The sequence below is a fragment of the Apodemus sylvaticus genome, chromosome 11, assembly GCF_947179515.1.
Source record: "Apodemus sylvaticus chromosome 11, mApoSyl1.1, whole genome shotgun sequence".
NCBI classification, from domain to species: Eukaryota; Metazoa; Chordata; class Mammalia; order Rodentia; family Muridae; genus Apodemus; species Apodemus sylvaticus.
In genome coordinates, this window is record NC_067482.1 from 13623789 (window position 1) to 13644081 (window position 20293).

The 20293-nt window shown below is 45.3% G+C and overlaps 1 protein-coding gene across 1 annotated transcript in view; it reads right to left on the reverse strand.

Annotated features, from left to right (window-relative positions):
- Fras1 (Fraser extracellular matrix complex subunit 1) overlaps positions 1 to 19584 on the reverse strand; it is a 402136-nt gene extending 382552 nt beyond the window's left edge. The window contains exons 1-2 of the mRNA XM_052198714.1: positions 18791 to 19584; positions 8098 to 8129 (exon numbers count right to left, since the gene is read on the reverse strand). Of these exons, the coding sequence (XP_052054674.1) occupies positions 8098 to 8129; positions 18791 to 18863 (105 nt within the window). The 5' untranslated portion in view covers positions 18864 to 19584. The remainder of the gene's footprint in view (positions 1 to 8097; positions 8130 to 18790) is intronic.
- Positions 19585 to 20293: the final 709 nt, after the last annotated feature.

Here is a 20293-nt window from a genome sequence, read left to right on the forward strand (position 1 = left end):
TCCCTTAAAAGGATTATACCCTGGCTTGCATGGTGGTGCATGCCTCTCAGCTCAACATTTAGGAAGAAGCAGGAGGATCTATGTGAGTTCCAGGTCATGCAAGAATTCTTAGTGAGACCATCTCTCAAGATAGACAGACAGACAGACAGGCACACAGGCAGGCAGGCAGACAGATAGACAGACAGACAGACAGGCAGGCAGGCAGGTAGGTAGGTAGGTAGGTAGGTAGGTAGGTAGGTAGATAGATAGACAGGTAGGTAGGTAGGTAGGTAGGTAGGGAGGGAGGGAGGGAGGGAGGTAGATGGATGGATGGATGGATGGATGGATGGATGGATGGATGGATGGATGGGTAGATGGATAGACAGACAGACAAGACAGACAGACAGACTGACAAATAGATAGCACACTCAAGTCAGGAGCTTTTTCACCTTCTCAGAGAGTCCCATAGTAGGAAACACACAGCTCTAACCTTCAGTCTACACAGTGAGAACCCAGATTACAGCAGCCCTTGGAAACCAGTGAGAAGAGCTCCCCTAATAATTGGTCCTGGTTGTGTCTAGTCTCAACCTGAATTTCTCCAGCTAGACTCAGGAAGCTCACGGATCCTTACTATTTGCCAGCACTAGGCAGTAAGGCTGTATTACAGAGAAATTAAGTTTCTCTCATAAAACAGGTACATCCTAATTTAAAAAACTGGCCTCCCGACTCCAGAGCATATTACTGTGTAGTAAAAAAATAAATGAAAGGGGGTGACTTAGTTTGCTTTCTATTGCTGTGATAAACACCAGAACCAAACACAACTTGGGAAGGAAAACACAGTTAATTGTTGAGGAAAGCCAAGGCAGGACCCAACCTGGAGGCAAAAACTTGAAGCAGAGTCTACAGAGGAATGGGGTTCCTACTTTGCTCCCCATGGCTCACTCAGCTTCATGTTTGATACAACCCAAGACCACCTGCCCAGGAATTGTACGGTCCACAGTGGGCTTGGCCTGCTCACATCAATCACTAACCAAGAAAGTTTCTCTTCCCAGATGACCCCAACTTAGGCCATTAAACAAAACAAAACAAAAAAAAAAGGAAGTTATCTAACATAGTTACAGGAAATCAAGGAATTGAGGAATATCTAAATTGCTTCCCCTCTATATAAATTCACAGGAAGTCACATATTCATATTCACCCCAATACTGCAAATCCTGGAATGTCTTAGTTACAGCCACTGAGCTAAGCAAGACTCTTCTGGTTAGAGGGACTTAGGGCACTTCCTAGGGAAAGTTCTAGAGTTTTCTTCATTTCTCTTCTCCAGAGAATTTATGAGCATATTGATGAATATCAACACCAATGAAATGTGGGCACTTCAAGCCTACAGAGTCATCTCCCTGCTACATTTAAAAACTAAAAGAAAAAAAAAAATCACAGATGGTCAGAGGGCATGTAAAACTACTGCAGTACCCAAGAACTCTTAGTGTCTGTTGTAGGTTTTCTTGGGCCTCCCAAGAAGAACAAAGGGTCTCAGTTCTTTGTTTCCATAGTATGCACAGGACTAGACCAGATTTTGTCCAGATAAAAAAGTGTTTAGGAAATATGCAAGACACAGCTGCAGGGGAAGTGGCTCAGCTGCCAGTTTATCTCTTTCTTTAGTTCCAGGAAACATACTGAACAGTGGGAGCAGAGGCGTACAATAGAGATGACCTCCAAACTACTCGAATGATATGAAAACAGTAAGCAAGGGCAATACTTACTTACTTGCTTACTTAAAATTAGAGCAGCAAATATAGTACTACCTGTGTTTCAGTTCCAGGAAAGGCTACAGGAAATCCTTATCTCCCCAGGGTCACAGCCACCATTGAAGCCATATTCTTACCAGAAGTCCTCAAGAGTAAATTGAGAACTTTACATCCACAGAGCTGTTCTGGCCAGGTGTGGTGAGCTATATTTAACCCAGCACTTGGAAGCAAAGGCCAGCAGATCTCTATGAGTTTGAGTTGGAGGTCAACTGAGTTTGTACAAGTTCCAGGCCAGCCTGGGCTACATAGAGAGACCCTGTCTCAAAAGCAAACAAATGAATAAAGATCTGTCTCGTACAATCAATAGCCACTAGCCACAGTAGCTATTTAAAGGGAAACTTGTGGGCCAGTGAGATGGCTCGGCGGGTGGGTAAAGGCACTTGCCACCAAGCCTGACCACCTGAGTTTAATTCCCAATACCTATATGGGAGAGGAGAACTCAATCCCATAGGTTGTTCTATAACTTCTACATGCGTCCTGTGGTATGTGCTCCACAACACACACACACAGAGAGAGAGAGAGAGAGAGAGAGAGAGAGAGAGAGAGAGAGAGAGAGAGACAGAGAAACAGACACAGAGAGACAGAGACAAATAGAGAGAGAAATGGAAGAATAAAAAATAAAATAAACCTTTTATTAAAATTAATCAACACTTAAACTCTAGGTTCCTAGGGACTACATCTTGAGTCCACCCAGCAACCACGTTTGGCTCTGAGGTGCTGTGGTGGGGAATACAACCAGGGAACAGTGCCATCAGCTCATCAGTTAAGGAACCTTGCAGAGTCTACTCTAGCTCTCTTAACTACAAATTTAGAAACTGAATGTCATCCTGGTGACTCACTCCGGACTACACAGCCAGCTCTCTAGCACCAGGACCTCAACCAAGATCCACTGTTCTCCATCACGAAGTATCTACTCCAGTATCCTTTCGTCCTCTGAATGATATGAATGCCTGCTCTGTCAGGCGTCTCTACTCACTACAAGCATTCACTCAATGAACCTTCCATTGGCCCAATGAAGAAGATCACCCCTCAGAGATGTTATAATCGAGGCACAACAGATAAACTGTCATATCTGAGGCCATAGTCACATAGGCTATAGACTCGAGGTTCAAACTCCCAAACTCAGGTCTTTCTACTGCATTGTATTGCATATAGAAAACACACCATGTTTTATTGTCCTTAATATCTTTTCTCGTCTGTGTTAAAAGTTAATGACTTATGACTCGCTGTGTCAGCAGTTGCCTGAACAGTATCACAACATTTAGCACATTTGAACTAGAGAAGAACAAGTCTTGTTCACTTCCACACGAAGCAGAACCACTTTCTAATGATGTCTGTGATGTGTTATTAAACCAAGTATTCATGGGTCAAGTGGATCACGCTGTTCTCCCTTAAGTTTGCCAGCAATTCTGCTTTCAGATGCACTCACTCTACAACTGAGAAATGGCTGAGGTGTAATCAAACCATCCCTGCCCAGGAAGAAGATATACAGGAGAGAGGTTTGAATGCAGTGGCGAAAGACAGTGGGACAGTTAAACTCTTTGTATCTGGTTATGAGAGAAAGAGCATAGATACAGATGCGTCCTCTCACACATACATTACTCCTGTGGTGATGGGGCATCATAACTGCTTCTCTTTAATGGATCCTGACCTAGGACACTCCTCCTCTCATGCAGCTGACCTTGACGAAAGTCTTGTGCATCTGAAAATGTATGAGCATGGTGAAGCATAAGGCGGACCCAAAAATAGATTACTCGGTGTTCTTTTGGTATTCCTTTTTATCCCTTCCAGCAATCTCTGACTTGACAAATGAAGGAATATAAAAATAGGGAAGACAGCAAAAGAAAGGGGACAGCTGAAGTCAGAGCACAACTCAGAGTTGACTGCCATATGGCTTAGGACCAAGTCATCCCGGAATGCTGCTGCACATCCACGTGGTTCCCAGAAGTTGGACATCATAGCACTGATTGAGTAAATGCACACACACACACACACACACACACACAACTCCTGTAAGGGGTCTTCCGTGCCTGTTAAAATGCAGAGAGCTCCTGAATGTTTTTAGCTTCATGTCACTAAGTTAGTGCACATGACTACTTCAGGATAGTCTCTGTCAGATGGGAAGAGGTTAGTCAGGGACAGCTGGCTTCTCCAGAAGGGCAGGGAAGGAGAGTGGCAGAGACAACTGCTCAGCAGGCGCAGTGTGGAGGGAGCTGGGCATAGAGAACTGAAGGGAAATTAAGAAGTGCTCATGGCAGTGAGAGGCAGGAGGCTGGGGGTGATGGTTTAGACTCAGAACCAGCTTTGAACCCTCTTCTCCTGGTACTTGCAGGCCATGAGTCAGGGGTTGTGGGGGGGAAGGCTGGTACATGGTCTGAACCTTAGCTTTCTTAGCTACAAACCGACACTTATTTCCTGAGCTGCTGGAAGTTTATAAATACCAGCAAATGCTCACTCAACGTCCCTTTCCCTTTTCTCCTTCATTCCTAAAGGGAAACTTGCAAGGACAAAGAGGCCCATGCTGGGCATTGTATTGGCACACTGCCACAGACGCTCTGCATTCTTACTCTATTAAAACGGATTCAGGAGGGGCCTTATATTTTTCCCCATTTCCCACAGCAGGCAGCAGAAGTTCTGGCTGTGCAGGTTGTATGATGTGTCCAAGGTCACCAAGGTGCTCTGTGGCAGAGGAGGAAGGCTCTAAACAAGGCCACTGTTCCCTACCAGGTCCCCTCCCCTCCCCCCCCCCCCCCCCCCGCCTCCGATGTTCTGCTCTTTGGTGACCTCCTAAGTAGTGAAAAGAGAAAACACAGAAAGGATATATCAGTGAGAGGTGACTTCACAAGACATAAAGAGGATACCAACTCGCAGCTAAAAACCGCCTCAATCCATGTTGCCAAGTACGTAATGTTTTACTGACTTTTTAAACTTTATTTCTTTCATATGAGTGTTTTGCCTGTATGTAGTCTGTTCATCGTATGTGTGCAGTTCCTGTAGAGACCAGAAGAGGGCATTAGATTTCCCGAAACTGGAGTTACAGATGTTTGTGAGCCATCATACTGTTACCAGGAATCAAAGCAGCCATTGTTCTTAGCCACCGAGCCACCGCTCCAGCCCCACTTTATGGAAGTCTTTTGCATGAAGCTGACAGTTACCCCCTTTTAAGCTGACCAGGTCTCCTTCTGGTTGCACACTAGACGAAGGAATGGGCCTCAAGAACTTCACGCCCCTGTCTTACTATCCCCTGCCACAAAACAGGACCCTCAGACAGCAAGATCTCTGATGTCATTTCCAGCTTTAAATAATGAGCTCATGGGTGGGATTATAAATTGTCCCTGAGCCGCCACACACAGGGCTAGCTCTGGAGTGTGACGTATTTGACAAGACAGAGCCTCTCTCACCCAAAGACTTGAAGAATTGCTTCTTAGGAATGCCTAGAGCAGTATACTGCACTGCTAGAATAAAACAGACTCGAAATTCAAAATAGATTCATGTACATTTGTTCTCCAGTTCCACTGGCAGGGGGTCCATGTCTGTCTTTGGTTGGTCATGTGAAGAAGGACTCATAACAAAGTACCCATGACCACAACAGATTATCCACCACCACTCCCATTATCCCCTCCCTTCCTTACTTCCTTTTTCTCTTTTTCTCCCCGCCCCCACTATGATCTTAAAGATTAAACCCAGGACCTGGTGCATGCCAGGCAAATAACCCACCTCTGGGGTGCACCCCAAAGACTATTGTCAATGTTAATGTCATTAAAACAAAAGGTGGTTACAAATAGACATCAAAATGCAGAATCTTGAGATTTTGAGCCTTCCCCAGTGTCTCTGTCTGCTTCTCCCACACTTGATTTGACAGCAATTTTTAGTGACTCACCTCTACACAGTCTTTTTTAAAGTATTCAACATTGTTTCCCTAGAAACAAGAGCGTTATTTCTTTTTATATTCCTATGCCAGCCGTTTAATTAAACGATAAGTCAGGCTTTGTCACTTCTCTCGCACTTCCAACAGTTCAACCACCTCACTGAAAGGACATGCAAAATCCAGGCCGAGGCTGGACACTCGATCCCCTGCCCAGCCTCCTGATGTCCTCATCATGACGCTGCTTTCTTCCTCTGGTGTGTCAGCTACTTGACCTCTAGGCTCCAACTCTGACCCCATGGCTTACATCCACTGTCTAGATAGATGTCTACATGGTTGACTTGAAGGACTTCTTCCAGGTCTTGTCAAGTGTCAGTGTCTCATCCTACCTAACATAACGGACCCCAACTGAGTCTCCTCCATCTTCCCATCCTATGTGCCTTTATTTTTGCTTATTTGTTCCCTTTCTTGATAGCATGCCTGATGTATAATTTGAACTCCGGGATGACAGAGGGTTTTATCTGTTCACTGATGTTCTCCAGGACCCAGAGAGACTAGCAGACCCAGTGTTCTCTCACAGTGAGTAATATTGAATAATAGTCTTCGTTGAGATAATTAGCGTAAAACCTCTCTGACTGAACAATACTAAATACATCAAATACTTCAGGCTTGAGATGAGTGTGGAGCAAAGGGAGCACTGGGGGATCTATGAGTGAGTTGGTAAAGGAAGTACACCCTTCAGGCATGACCAGAAGGCACGGACAGAGGGAATCAAGGTTACCCATCCAATGCAAGTTGGCTAGACCACGCCTCTTTTATCTAGATGGAACTGAACCCTTTAATTATCTGATGTTTTGTTGTTGTTGTTGTTGTTTTGGGTTTTTGAGGGTTTTTTTGGTTTTTGTTTTTGTTTTTCACTCAAGTACACAGCAAAGCCAAGTGTGGAAGATGGTGTAGAATCTAAACTCCAGATACATCTTCAGATAATGGTAGAAAACAGAAAGAAGACATATTGCTCACTATTACCCAGCCCTTAATGGCTAAAGACCTCTAGCCAATCTTTTCATTCCCCTCTCTCTTCTTTAATTCTCCATTAAAAGGGGAGCAGTGTGCAGTTCTGGGCTTGGTGAGCGACTCCCAGCATTCAAGATCATGAATTCAGTGCCACACTAGGCTCCACAATAAGTACCTGTATTGGTGGGTGGGAGTGGTACGTGGCCTGCCTACTGCACTGCCCTCCATGTCAAATGACTCAGTAGCTACAAAAACCATGAAGCCCTTTGCAGCCTCTTTGTATTAATGTAGGTGCTCGACTTGTCTATTCTATGTACCATTACTCCCCAAAACTGATGACAGATTTTGATCTCAGAATGATTTCTAAACTGCATTAAAGAATAAACAGAAAGAAAATTCTGCTTTCGGGGCATGGAATGAGAAAAAGAGGGAAAAAATGCTTCTCCTTGATTCTTTAATGGAAAAATATCAAGGAGAAAGAAAAAAAAAAAACCACATTCATCTGTAGAACAGCAACTATAGCACATAAAGACCATATTGGAAAATATTACTTCAAATATCTATAATTATCTAGATGCCTGGAAACTTCAGCTGTTCCTCATCTACTCAGAGCAAGGATAATGCAAGACAACGAACTAAACTGCAGATGTCAACAGCAGGCTGCGACTCGGATGTGCACCCCCTTCCCAACCCTCATTGTCTGCATTATTGCAGCACACACTAAACCCGAACTCAAAAAGTGGTGAAGAATGACTTGTCATACCATTTATTAGAGTTGATGGAGTGTAGACAGTCTTTTCGAGAAGGCTTTAGCACACTGCTATGCACCGCAGTACATTATTAATGAAAAGGAACGCACGAGACTCGCATCAGTTATCCTCCCCCCAATTCATCCTGACATCAAATTCAAAATCAATTCTGCCTATCGGGTATGCCAAAGGGTCAGAGATAAAAATGCTAATTTGTTTGTTGTTTACCCAAAACGTAAGCCTACCATCCAGAGAAATAATCAAGAATCTTTTCTAGTGTATTGAATTTAATAATAGCATTTTTTTAAAAGAAGGGATCAGAGCAGGAAACAAATATAACAGGATTATAAACAAATCGTGCCCTGGTTTGTATGTGACAAGAGGATGGGATCCAATTATCTCTGACTGAAGGAACACAAAGGACAGCCACGGAATGCAAATGGGTGGGGAGAGCCCTGAACTTCTCATTCAATAGCTGAGTATCCAAATGGAACTAATTTACTCTCAAAAGGTTATTAAGTAATTGAGCCTGATGGTACCCGGCTACCAGACTACCCGGATGAAGAATAATCTTCAGCCCGTGAAGAAAAATAAATAAATTTTACAACGATACGATCACCTCACTCAGTCAGTCATCTCAGTCAAGCATCTTACACCCAAGAGAAATAGATTAAGGATGACCTACCGCCAGCAAGGAGCCCTGATACAGACAGGCACCTGTGGGAGAAAAAAACAAAAACAAATTAAAAGGTGATGTATAGCAAACTAATAGGCACTACCCAGAATGCTTATTCCTTAACTCCATCTACAGTGGACTCAGAGAACTACTTAAAGGCTAGAGCGTTCTTCCCCCTGAGGGAAAATTACCCCTTACACCAATTACATCTCTCCCAGACACATGACAACGTGCATGATTAAAGCATATTATTGAAATTCTCAAAAAAAATGTCTGTATACCTCAACAATATGGCTACCTAAGCAAGACCTGAACAAGGGTATCAGCAGCTGACATGCTAACACACAAGAGGGAAATCTCAGGGGACCCCACTCCTAGGCAAAGAACGAAAGACATCAAAGGGATGCTAAAGAGCTGGAGATGCAGGCTTCTCTCAAGGGAGAAGGTCCCTAATTGGCTATCCAATACCAAGGGTCAGCCCAAAATCAGGTTCATGCAAGCAACACTAAGCAGACTTGTGTGTGTGTGTGTGTGTGTGTGTGTGTAACAATAGTAATTAAAACACAGGAGACTAGGAATTCAAAATAAGTGGAAGGAACAGTTGGAGGGAGAAAGGGGAATGGAGGAAAGTGATAAATTATATTTTAATTTTAAAATGGATTTATAGTGACAGTCTAAATACAGTGCTATTATTCTTGTGATCTGTCACAAATACTTCCATAACCCAATCCCAATTTACTTATCCAATCTTCTCTTCCATACTTTGCTACCTAAACTCTCCAGATCAACTCAAGGGACCAATTTATTCCATAATAATTTTCGTGGCTCAAAGTTTCTGTCCTCTTCAGTTCCTATGGAGATGCGCTTGGTCTGTTCAGGATTCTCGGGCTTGAGTCCACACGTGGGCAGGATAGTATTCCTTCTCCAACAACGCATCGCCCATCCTGCCTGAATCACTTTTTGCTGGCCCAGTCGTGATACTTACCCGTGGTATTTTTATTTGCTGTTTGATTGATTGCCTGGTCCGTTTATAGTTGTTTGTCTTGAGACAAGGTCTCCCTGTGTAGCTCAAACTGACCTACAACTTGCAATCCTCTTGTCTCAGCTTCCAGAGAGCACCACAGCCACCCCTGCATGTCACATTCTTGCTAAAGATGGCAAATGGTGCCTCTGCCTCATAGCATCGGTACAAGAGCTCAGGATAGCCAGGCAGTGGTGGCCCACGCCTGTAATCCCAGCACTCTGGGAGGCAGAGGCAGGCAGATTTCTGAGTTCAAGGCTAGCCTGGTCTACAGAGTGAGTTCCAGGACAGCCAGGGCTATACAGAGAAACCCTGTCTCAAAAAAAACCAAATACAAGAAAGAAAGAAAGAAAGAAAGAAAGAAAGGAAGGAAGGAAGGAAGGAAGGAAGGAAGGAAGGAAGGAAGGAAGAAAGAAAGAAAGAAAGAAAGAAAGAAAGAAAGAAAGAAAGAAAGAAAGAAAGAAAGAAAGAAAGAAAGAAAGAAAGAAAAAACTCAGGAAAGAGATTGCCACTACTTTGAACTTCTTTCCCACCTGTCCGCATAGTAAGAATTCACCAATTTACTATATAAACACAAAAACGCCCCTTTCCTACAGTATGTCCATTGCTGGGAAGCATAAGCCAGAGTGTAGGATACGTAGATCAGTGGTTCTTAACCTACCTAAAGCTGTGGCCCTTTAACACAGTTCCCTGTTGTAGTGATCGCAGTCATAAAATTATTTTTTTTTAATTTTTTTATTCGATATAATTTATTTACATTTCAAATGATTTCCCCTTTTCTAGCCCCCCCCTCCCCGAAAGTCCCGTAAGCCCCCTTCTCTTCCCCTGTCCTCCCTCCCACCCCTTCCCACTTCCCCGTTCTGGTTTTGCCGAATACTGTTTCACTGAGTCTTTCCAGAACCAGGGGCCACTCCTCCTTTCTTCTTGTACCTCATTTGATGTGTGGATTATGTTTTGGGTATTCCAGTTTTCTAGGTTAATAACCACTTATTAGTGAGTGCATACCATGATTCACCTTTTGAGTCTGGGTTACCTCACTTAGTATGATGTTCTCTAGCTCCATCCATTTGCCTAAGAATTTCGTGAATTCATTGTTTCTAATGGCTGAATAGTACTCCATTGTGTAGATATACCACATTTTTTGCATCCACTCCATAAAATTATTTTGTTGCTACTCCATAACTGTATTTTTGCTGCTCTTATGAATTGTCACATAAATAGATGATATGCAGGGTATCTGATAAGTGGCCCCCAAGAGGGTTGGGACCCACTGGCACAGATGAAAGCTATTTGAAAAGCAGCCTTCTATTGAGCCCCTGACCTCCGAATTCTTCTCACACCATGTTTTTCCTTGATGTGCTGCCTATGAACTGATACATCTTTATATTTTCCAGTCATTAGACACCAAGTGAAAAAAGCATAGGATGATCTGTTCTAAAGGCAGAAGAGGGCAGAATTCGACTGGGAGGAGCTTGCACTCCCAACAGCTAGCGCATCAGGAAATGAATCTCGAAGGTATATGTTTTAGAACAATAAAAAATTGCAGTCCTAATTTTTAAGACATGTGCACACGTTCTCCAGCGATTCTTGAACAGCTCAGCAGGTGTTATTTGACCTCAAAGCAGGTGTGCAGTGTGCTACCAGCCAGTCTCTCAGCAAGTGAAACACAAAATAGGTGGCCAGAGCGCAGACCCAACAAGGCATACATGACAGGGTGCAGGTGGTTTCCAAGGAGGGATAGACAGGTTTATGACAGTGCCATTTCCCAACAGGACCCAAAAAGGCTAACTTGGCAGCCATGGCTACCCTACCTTCCCTGTCAATCACAGATATAAGAATCTTTAAAGGAAATGAGATGGCTGTTTACACTGGGTTTGAATGAAAGATCTCTGTGGGCAAATTCACTGAAATGACTTTTATGTCCTTGACATTCAAATAAGTTTTGGGATAAAAACTTGAAGAGAAATTCATCTTAACTGACCTATTTTTAAGAAACTTTGTTCTGAAGATAATATTTTCTACCCATGTGTTGTAAGAAAGGAGATATATGTGTGTATAAATAAACACTCATGTGCATCTAGAAGAAATATATGCCTCAACAAATCAGGTTTTTTTTTTTATTTTCTATATTCTTTGTTTACATTCCAGCAAATCAGTTTTTAAATCAGTGTGTGTGTATGTGTGTGTATGAGTGTGTGTATGTGTGTGTGTGTGTGTATGAGTGTGTGTATGTGTGTGTGTGTGAAATGCCCATGTGCATGTGTATATGATGCATATGCTTGTGTCTGTGTGTGTGTGTGTGTGTGTGTGTGTGAGAGAGAGAGAGAGAGAGAGAGAGAGAGAGAGAGAGATGTGTGTATATGAAGGCCAGAGATCAACCCCAGGTGTAGGTGCCATTACTTAGGTACTTTCTATGTTGTGTCTTAAAACAGGTTCTCTCCCTGACTGGAACTTGGAAACATGACTGGATGGCTGTCTCCACCTTCCTAGCACTTGTACTGCAAGCATGGGGTCCTGGGTACTGAATTTAAGTCTGCATGTTAGCATGGCAAGCAGTTTACCAACTGGACTGTTTCCCGGATAAGCAATACAGCTTTAAAATGTTATCTACACCATATTCACCATTTAAAATAATGAGCTTCATGACAGCACTCTTGTGTGTGCATATTACATACTGACACCTCTTACCCCTCCTCTTCCTACCGGTCCCCACTCGGTCAACTTTTGCTTTCATGCCTACAATTCACTTTCTATGTTATTTAAACATACATTTACTTATTTCTGATGCTTATTATAAGCATAAAATTATAACAATGTTTCTAAAATTATAATAAAGACGATCACCACTTAGGTACAATTTAACAAACTGAATCATCTTTTCAGACTATTAATCTCTTAATGGCTAAACAATTGATCTGTGACATATTCTGGTTTTCTCTGAACTGATAGATAAAATCATATGCATTTATCATGTATTTTCAAGAGTGTGTAACCTTTAAAATAATCTAAGGAATTTCAGCTTTTAGGGGAAAAAAGGCAATAGTTACACTTTAGGATAAGTCATCTTCCCCGACAGTCATATAAGTCAACATTCCAAGAAATGCTCACCACTGAGTAGTGTCATTGTCATGTGACCATCACAGTGTAATGGCACAAACTCAGACACCAACACAGGCTGGGCAGTATCACCTAGAGTCAATGCTTATACTGTCTGCCACATCATTACAGGGTATATCACTGTAGTCTTGGTTCTTGTCTCCATAATGTTGCCTTGCAAAATGAGCTTCTTTTCAATGCTCATAAGGACATCCAGCACCTTATGAAATAAGCAAACAGCCAAAGCAAAGCCCATTTTTGGAAGTCTGGTTAGAACCTATAAACTCACAGCAGCACGAAAATATCCAGCAGCCTGGAGAATGGCCCCGCATTTGTACTTCTTTAAGCCAAACATCTGGGACAGACCCAAGTCAAACAATATGTAGCTGATAAATTCTATCATTAGAAAAAGGAACAACTCAATTTGGGTTACTCCATGATGTGCAATTCCAAAAGAAATAAGCTTTGCCCTCTGAGGGCTTCCCTAAAACGAACATTGCTACCCGGAAGGCAGCTGCCTCTGTGAGTCTCCATTAACACACTTTCCAAAACCTCAATTCGCCTCTCTGGAGAAGACAAAGCATCCCAGTATGATGCCCAGTCCCATCAAACATTTATCATCACCCAAAGTCAAACGAGGTCTTCCAGAGCAAGCATATTTCTCCCACACTGTGGCAGGCTGCACACCCACCGACAGACGAAGCTGTGATGTTTTCTGGCAGAGGATGCTGGGAGCATCTCCTGGCACAAGGAAGGCAGGGGGGCCTTTATTCTGCCCAGTTCCTTCATATGGAAGACACAGCCACTCCCTCCACTCACCATGCTTGCTCTAAAGGGTACTAGAACCACCCTGCGGGTCTACAGTTTGGACTCGATGGACTTAGGTGAACTTAAGAAAAACCACAGCTTTAGATGAAGTGTTAAAAATGGTAGAGACCTAGAAGGAGAAATGGGTTTTCTTTACAGGAAGACTAGGGTGCTAGGGGCACAGTTGGAGCTGGAGTTCTCAAGCTAAGGCAATCTCTAGTTTCAGGACATGAACTATGTCTGAGACACCAGGATCTTAATTTCTACAGTGGGGCATATTGCCGTTTCGCACACAATCACCAGTGCAAGCCTGTATCCTGAGACTGGGCTGTTCTTCTCCCCGGCTGCTTGGTTTATTTCTTCTGAGTCATATATGCAGAATGTTTCCGGGATAAAATAAAAGCCACAAAGGGCTTCTTTCCTGAAGTCTCTTGGAGAATATAATGTACCCCTTTCTGAGGCACCCATAGAAAGCTTAATATGTTTAGGGAAGTTTTAAGATATAATTTGTACCATACTTCTATCCTAAACTATTGGCCACAGAGATAGTAGCTGGTAACTGAGTCAATTAAAGTCCAACAGCCACAAAATGTCAGTTTTGTAGAGCAGTTTCCTCCTCCATGAAAACTTTGTATCTTCTAGGGAACTTAAGATGTTTACAAGGAGAAAGTAAACTCAAAATAGCTTCAGGAAGTCCCTGAAGCTAGCCAGATTCACTAGTTCCCTTTGTCCTGAGAGTATATAAGGAATAAAAGACTGATGGGAATCACTCCCAGAGGAGTCCAGTTGCAAACAAGACAAGGAGCCTGGGAGAAGCAGAAGCCAGGCAAACTGCACACAAGAAGCAAAGACCGGCAAAGCGGACTAGAAGACTCAGCTACCTGAGCCACCTGGAAACGACATTCTGCAACCTGTTGAGCTGCCTGCAGGCTGGCCAGTGTGTGCCAGGCCCCCAGGTCTGTTACATAGCACCCATGCTGGGTGGGCTTTGGTGATGTAGCTATCTCCTTAGTCACTTCTGCTTCTGTAAGTCACTCCAATAAAACTCACAAATCCACCACAAGTTGTGGTATCCTACTTTGATCTGCCATGGACTCCTATTTGGAGTGAGTAGCTGAGGTGTGTGTGTGTTATATCTTCCCATGAAAAGTCTAGCACAACGGATGCACAGGTCAAGAGAAATCATGGCACATAGAGTCACTAAATAAGATATGTAGAGAGCAGTGTGTCCTAGTTAGAGTTACTATTGCTCTGATGAGACACCATGAGGCAGAAACATGGAAGCAGAAGCTGACGCAGAGATCATGAAGGGGTGCTGTTCACTGGCTTGCTCCCCCTAGCTTGCTCAGTCTGCTTTCATATAGAACCCAGGACCAGCAGCCCAGGGATGGCACCACTTACAATGTGCTGGGCCCTCCCCCATCAATCACTAATTAAAAAAAAAAAACAAAGTCTTAGAGCTGCATCTTATGGAGGCACTTTCCTCCATTGAGGTTCCCTCCTTCCAGGTAACTCTAGCTTGTTTCAAGTTGACATAAAGTAGCCGAGCACGGGGTATTCCAAAAAGATGACTCATTAGGCTCAAGCAGCCACAAGTTGGCATGTAAATGTTCAAGCTTTATGTTATTATAATTCAGCATATGGCTGGGCACACTGTGGAATAATTAAAATAGAATCATTTCTAGACTGTCAGGATGGCTCACGTCCTGATGATTGTCAGCTGGGATGCAGATCAATTAATAGAATAGTAAAACAAAAACTGGCCACCATAAGATTTGGCGTGAGGCTCCAGCTTGGCCGAGTGACAGTCCCTCCCCTCTTCTGAGCCCATGTGGTGAGTGTTTTATGTCCATTCATGCCCGAGTAAAATTCACTGAGGTTGCCACCCAAGTCCATAAGTGACTATGGATGTCTGTGTCCCTACTCTAGGATGTCTACAGGGAAGATGATATACAAAATCTAATCCCAGAGGGGAGTAGGAAAGCAATATGTTAGAGACAAGAACCTCTGATAATACATCACATATCTATATCTACTTGCAGGGTGTGATGGAAAAAACCAAAGTGTGCAAAGTCGCAGTCAGTATCAATCAAGCCTGTAAACTCTCAGTCCTGAGAGACCCAAGAAGGACCACACGTCCTCAAAGCTCTACTGCTCTTTCATGTTATAAATTTGGGGGTATGTAAATGCCTTTGAAGACAAGTCCGACATACAAAGGATATTTTGCTTGTTCCAGAAGATGTCAGAGGTCCCAAGTCCCACTAAGCCTAACATGACCTAAGAGCTCTCAATAAAGGTTTATGGATTGCAAGATGGAGGGGAGGCTGTTTGTCTAGCCAATGTGGTCCTTCTCCAATGCTGAGTTTTAAGCACAGAGTGCCTCACCAAAGGAACTCTCTAGCCAAACACGGAACCAAAACTACTGTTGTATCTGAAAATAAAACCAATTCTCCATCAAATGATCCTCTCCACTTTAATCTGTTAATAATAAGTATAGGAGAAACAAGGGTGATTGAAGGCTTAACAGAAGTCATGGAGTGGGGAGCAGTAAATGGGCCCACACTAGGGCTCAGGTCTCCAACAGTATTTCCCAAGTCCACACCAGGATCCTATCTGGTTTAAACCTGCTTTATTTCCTCATGTGAGCACCACTCAAGATGAGTCTCCAGAAAATGCTGTTCCAGATTTCTCTGGAAAATGCTGTTTCTCTGATTTGGAAAGCAGCCATGCTTGACGCTTCCCTACGACTTTTTGGTTTTATTAAGCCCTCAAATCACAGTTTATCAGCTTAGCAATCTTGAGGCAATATATAATAACACTGCCAACAACTCGGTTATAAAAATTCATCTTTCTCTTGATACTTAAGATAAAAATTTAGAACCTCAAAGTCTCAGCAAAAGCTTTTTATTTTTTTTTTCCTTGCCTTGCTGGGTGTTGAACCCAGGGCCTTGGGCAAATGCTCTATTACTGATCTATAGCACTGACCGTTGATCTCTCTCTCTCTCTCTCTCTCTCTCTCTCTCTCTCTCTCTCTCTCTCTCTCTCTCTCTCTCATAATTAGAAAGCATATTTAAAGCTACCAGGACATAATACCTCCCTCATCTAGTTAGATGGTTCATTCAAGGTCATCGTGGAGGCTGATCTATTTAAGTTAATTGAAAAGAATGTCATTTGGCATTCCCTCTTCTGATTGGCGCTGTTGAGAACTCACAGTGCTAAGAGCCAGGGTGGAGACACAGGAGTTGTGGGAGCTGCTCTCAGACAGACTCACTAAAGTAACAGTAGGAAGAATTAACTGGAGTACTGCACTCCAGTTAATATTGTTCACAAAGAAGAAAACAGAAAGTTCTCCCATGAGCTGGAAGGCAGAAATGTAGGGATAAGGCCAATCCAGCAAAGCATATATAGATGCCTGGTTTTAAAAAGGGGTTCCCTGGGTGAATAACAAAACTTAAGGGAATCTCTAAAGTCCACGAGTTTTCCATCTCAGTCTCTTTAGGAAGAGCCTTGACTGGCCCAAAGGAACTGCCTCATCAGAGGACAGCTGATTTGTATGTATGTAACCCTCCTCACACAATTAAACAAATTAAGTGAGATATGGTATGTAAACTGCTCAGCATAGCACAGGGAAATAATATGTGCCCAGTAGCTGTCTGTGTTCCTTCATCCTGAGTGAAGCATCTCAGGGTGGCTGGGAGTTCCCGGACCTTTCGCCTTCTAGGACCTTATTTGTGACCTGATGCAGAATGTTCTGAAGGGGAGTAGACAAAATAGATGCCGGCCGGGCGTGGTGGCGCACACCTTTAATCCTAGCACTCAGGAGGCAGAGGCAGGCAGATTTCTGAGTTCGAGGCCAGCCTGGTCTACAGAGTTGTCGTGGGGGGTGGGGGGTGGGGGGAGGGAAGCAAAGTTCTCCAACAAATCATTGTAAGGACTAACACATGCATGTGCGCGCGCGCGCGCACACACACACACACATACATACATACATACACACATACACACACACACACACACACACACACTTCAGACACTTTGCCAGCTATATCTACCAGCCCTCCAAAGAGCATACCCCATAGCCTCTTAATAATAATGGCTTTTGTCGTTTCAAGAGATTTGCTTCTGAGAAACAGACCGCTCCAACTGCCCCCTGGTGAGCAATCCCGGAGTGAGACCACATTCGCTGTGTTGCTGGGATATAATTCTTAACTAAGAAACTGCCACCACGTGTAACTGTAATTTTTCTGAGCTCTAAGTTGAAGTTTGAGGAGCCTGGGCTGACTCTCCCATCTGGTTAAGTAATATAATTAAATATAATAATTAAACCTTACACACGGTTTGTGGATTGTTTGGGTTTTTTTTTTTTTTTTTTTAGTATGCAAAACCCTTGCACGGCACACACTTTTTAAAAAACAGGCTGTCCATAGTTTGAAAAATGCGGCACAGCTCCCCAGGCGTGCTTTTCCTGGAAATAGTATCTTTTTGACATAATTCCCAAGACAGTGTGAGAAGGTGGTGCCTAAACCTGTGGGGAAAGTCCGCGCATGGATTTCCAAGGCCAGGCTGCTTGCTAAGAGAAAAAAAAAATAGTAAAGAAGAGAGGTGCCACTGCTCTGAAGACTGGAAGCCCACCTGAGGTTTCACCCTCTGCAACCTCCAGCTGCCCCCACTCAGCATGGTGCTGAGGAAGGCGACACGTGCACGCCACTGCCGGTGTGATTTGCGACCGGGCAGGTGAACTCTTCCTGCAGCTGGATGAATAATGAATGGAGCCGGGAGTGGAAACAGAGAGAGAACCCAGCTGTGGATGAAGTCCTTCGTCCCTCTCCCAGCCCGCCTCTCCCTTCCCCCTCTGCAAGTGCTAACCCAGCCACTGTCCCCTTGGCTCTGAGCAGGTGAGAGCTCACTGCGCGCCTGCTGGGGGGTGGGGGCGTGAGGACCAGACTCAACACGTCTCTGTCTCTCTCTGTCTCTCTGTGTGTCTGTCTGTCTGTCTCTCTCTGTCTCTCTGTCTCTCTCTCTCTCACTCACACACACACACACACACACACACCACTCACACCACTCTTGATTTACTGATCTGATTTATTATCTGAGCCGAGATTGCATATGCTATCCTGGCGGCAACACTTATGTCTCTTTTCTCTCCCCAAGCTCTTGAAGAAGTGGGCAGGAGCCCCCCCCCCAAATATAAACCCGGGGAGAGGGGAAGCGCATACACTCTCATCGACCACTTTTTGTTCCGTGAGAAGGAGGCAGCCTCGTGCTCTCGTTACCGAGTGAGATTTATTTCATTACAACTGAAATCCCAACATCCAGAATACTCTAACCTACTACTTAGAAAATCTTAAGTGGGAGAAAATCTTTAAGGGGGAGACTTAACTGGGGCGAGGAAAGCAAAAAAAAAGAACAGTGGCGCTTGGGTGGGGTGAGGATTTTGTTTCACAGAAGTGAGAGCAACTGCTCGCTTCTCACCTAGGTTCCGAGTAGTTGCTTTTCCTTGAGGCGTAGGGTAGAAGTGGAAGGAAGATCCATCCAGCTTCAGAAATGTCACCTCGTGAGGCCACCCACCTCCTAAAAGCAAAGACGAGGCCGTGGCCGGGCTGAGATTTGACCGCACGAGAAACCAGGAGTGGGGATTTCAGCCGAAAGGAAAATCCACTCCATGTCCACCACTCGCCTCAAGTCAAAACTTCCACCCAACAACCCACAACACTAAACCCAGCTGAGTCTTTAAAACTGCACGGACAAACACACACGGAGTTCCACTCTTTTTACCTTCGCAAGGAGGCAATACTGCAAATTCCGCCAGCGCTAGGGCCACCCCGAGCCACGCTTTGAGGACACCCATCGCTGCCGCCGCACTCTCGCAGGAGGATCCCAGCCTTCAGCATCCAAGAACCTGCTCTCCGCCAAACCCCAGGCTGCGGCGCCGGCGCCCGGGAGCCGGGATGCGCAGACAGTGGGGAAGCACGGGCTGCTCGACCGGGAGCCGAGGTCGGCGGGGTGGACCGGAGAAGGATGCGGCCGACAGCAACCCTCCGTCAGCCCCGAGGCTCACTCGGTTCCCCAGCAGAGCGGCCACCAACGCGAGCCGAGCCTACTAGGAAGAGGCAAAGCTCTAGGAAAGTTGCAGGTCAGCGGCTGCTGGAATCCCACCGCTTTGCCTCGGGCTAAACCAGTTCCTCCCGAGGTCCCCGACTGGCGAGCTGCAGGAGCAGGTTTCTCCCCGGCAGCTTTTCAAAGTTCTCTCGGCACGCCCCCGTCTGACCGTGTAGCATCGGCCGAGGGGGGTCGCCGCGAACACGCCGGGCCAGGCTACAGCAGCGCTCGGGGAGCTCGGCGGTGCAGGGCCGCTGGCTGCAAACTTTGTGCCGCCCTGCAGGAGCTCCCGGACTCGGGGGCGCTGCAGCCGCACCGCACCACGCCGCCCGGCTACTGCAGGCGCTTCCAGAGCTCCACGCGGAAGGCGGCGCGGGGGGCGCTGCTGCCACTTTCTCGCGCCCGCCCCTCTCCGAGAGGAGGAGTGCTGAGGGGCGCGGCTTGCTCTACACCGACGCCCACCTCCCCGCACCGTGCTCCCCGGAGCTGCGCTGCAGGGCGGAGGTGCGATTACCCAAGTGGAGGTGGAGCCATAATTGTAGATGCACCGAGGAAAGAGAGAGAAAGGCTGGAAAAGACGCCTCCGAACTCAATGCTCCTCAGATGAGGGGCCTGGAAACGCACATAAGTCCCCGAGTGGATCCCCGCATTTAAAGCACGCACGCTCCGCCTTCCTCCGCCTCTCTGGCCTCCTTCCTCTCTCCTTTGCTGGGTGTGAAAATGGACTCAGAGACTCCGAGCTTTGGCAAAGATTCCAGAGAGTCACGTGGGGAAGGGGAGCCGCGGTGAGGGGGTGGGGGGAAGGCGAGAGAGCAACCTGATCCCCTTATTCATCCTGCAGGAGTTGGATTGGCTTTGTCTGAGGCGGGATCAAAAGTGGTCACACCGAGGGCGGGGTGGAAACGGGAGGTTAGGTCTCCATTCAGACACTGTTGAGGGTACACAGCCAGGTCCACACGGGAAGCTGGTTAGGGACAAGGTGCTCACACCCAAGCCCTAACTGCTACCTCTCCACCTCTCGGCTCGCCCACTGCTGCTGAGCACAGAGCCTGGAGCAGAACTGATGACCTTCTTGGCATTTTTGGACCCTCGGGGATTTTCCCTACAGCCTAGCAGTCTTTGGGAACCTGTGCTCTAGGTTGGGATTTCCACGGTGTGTGCACGTTTAGAGCTTCCTAA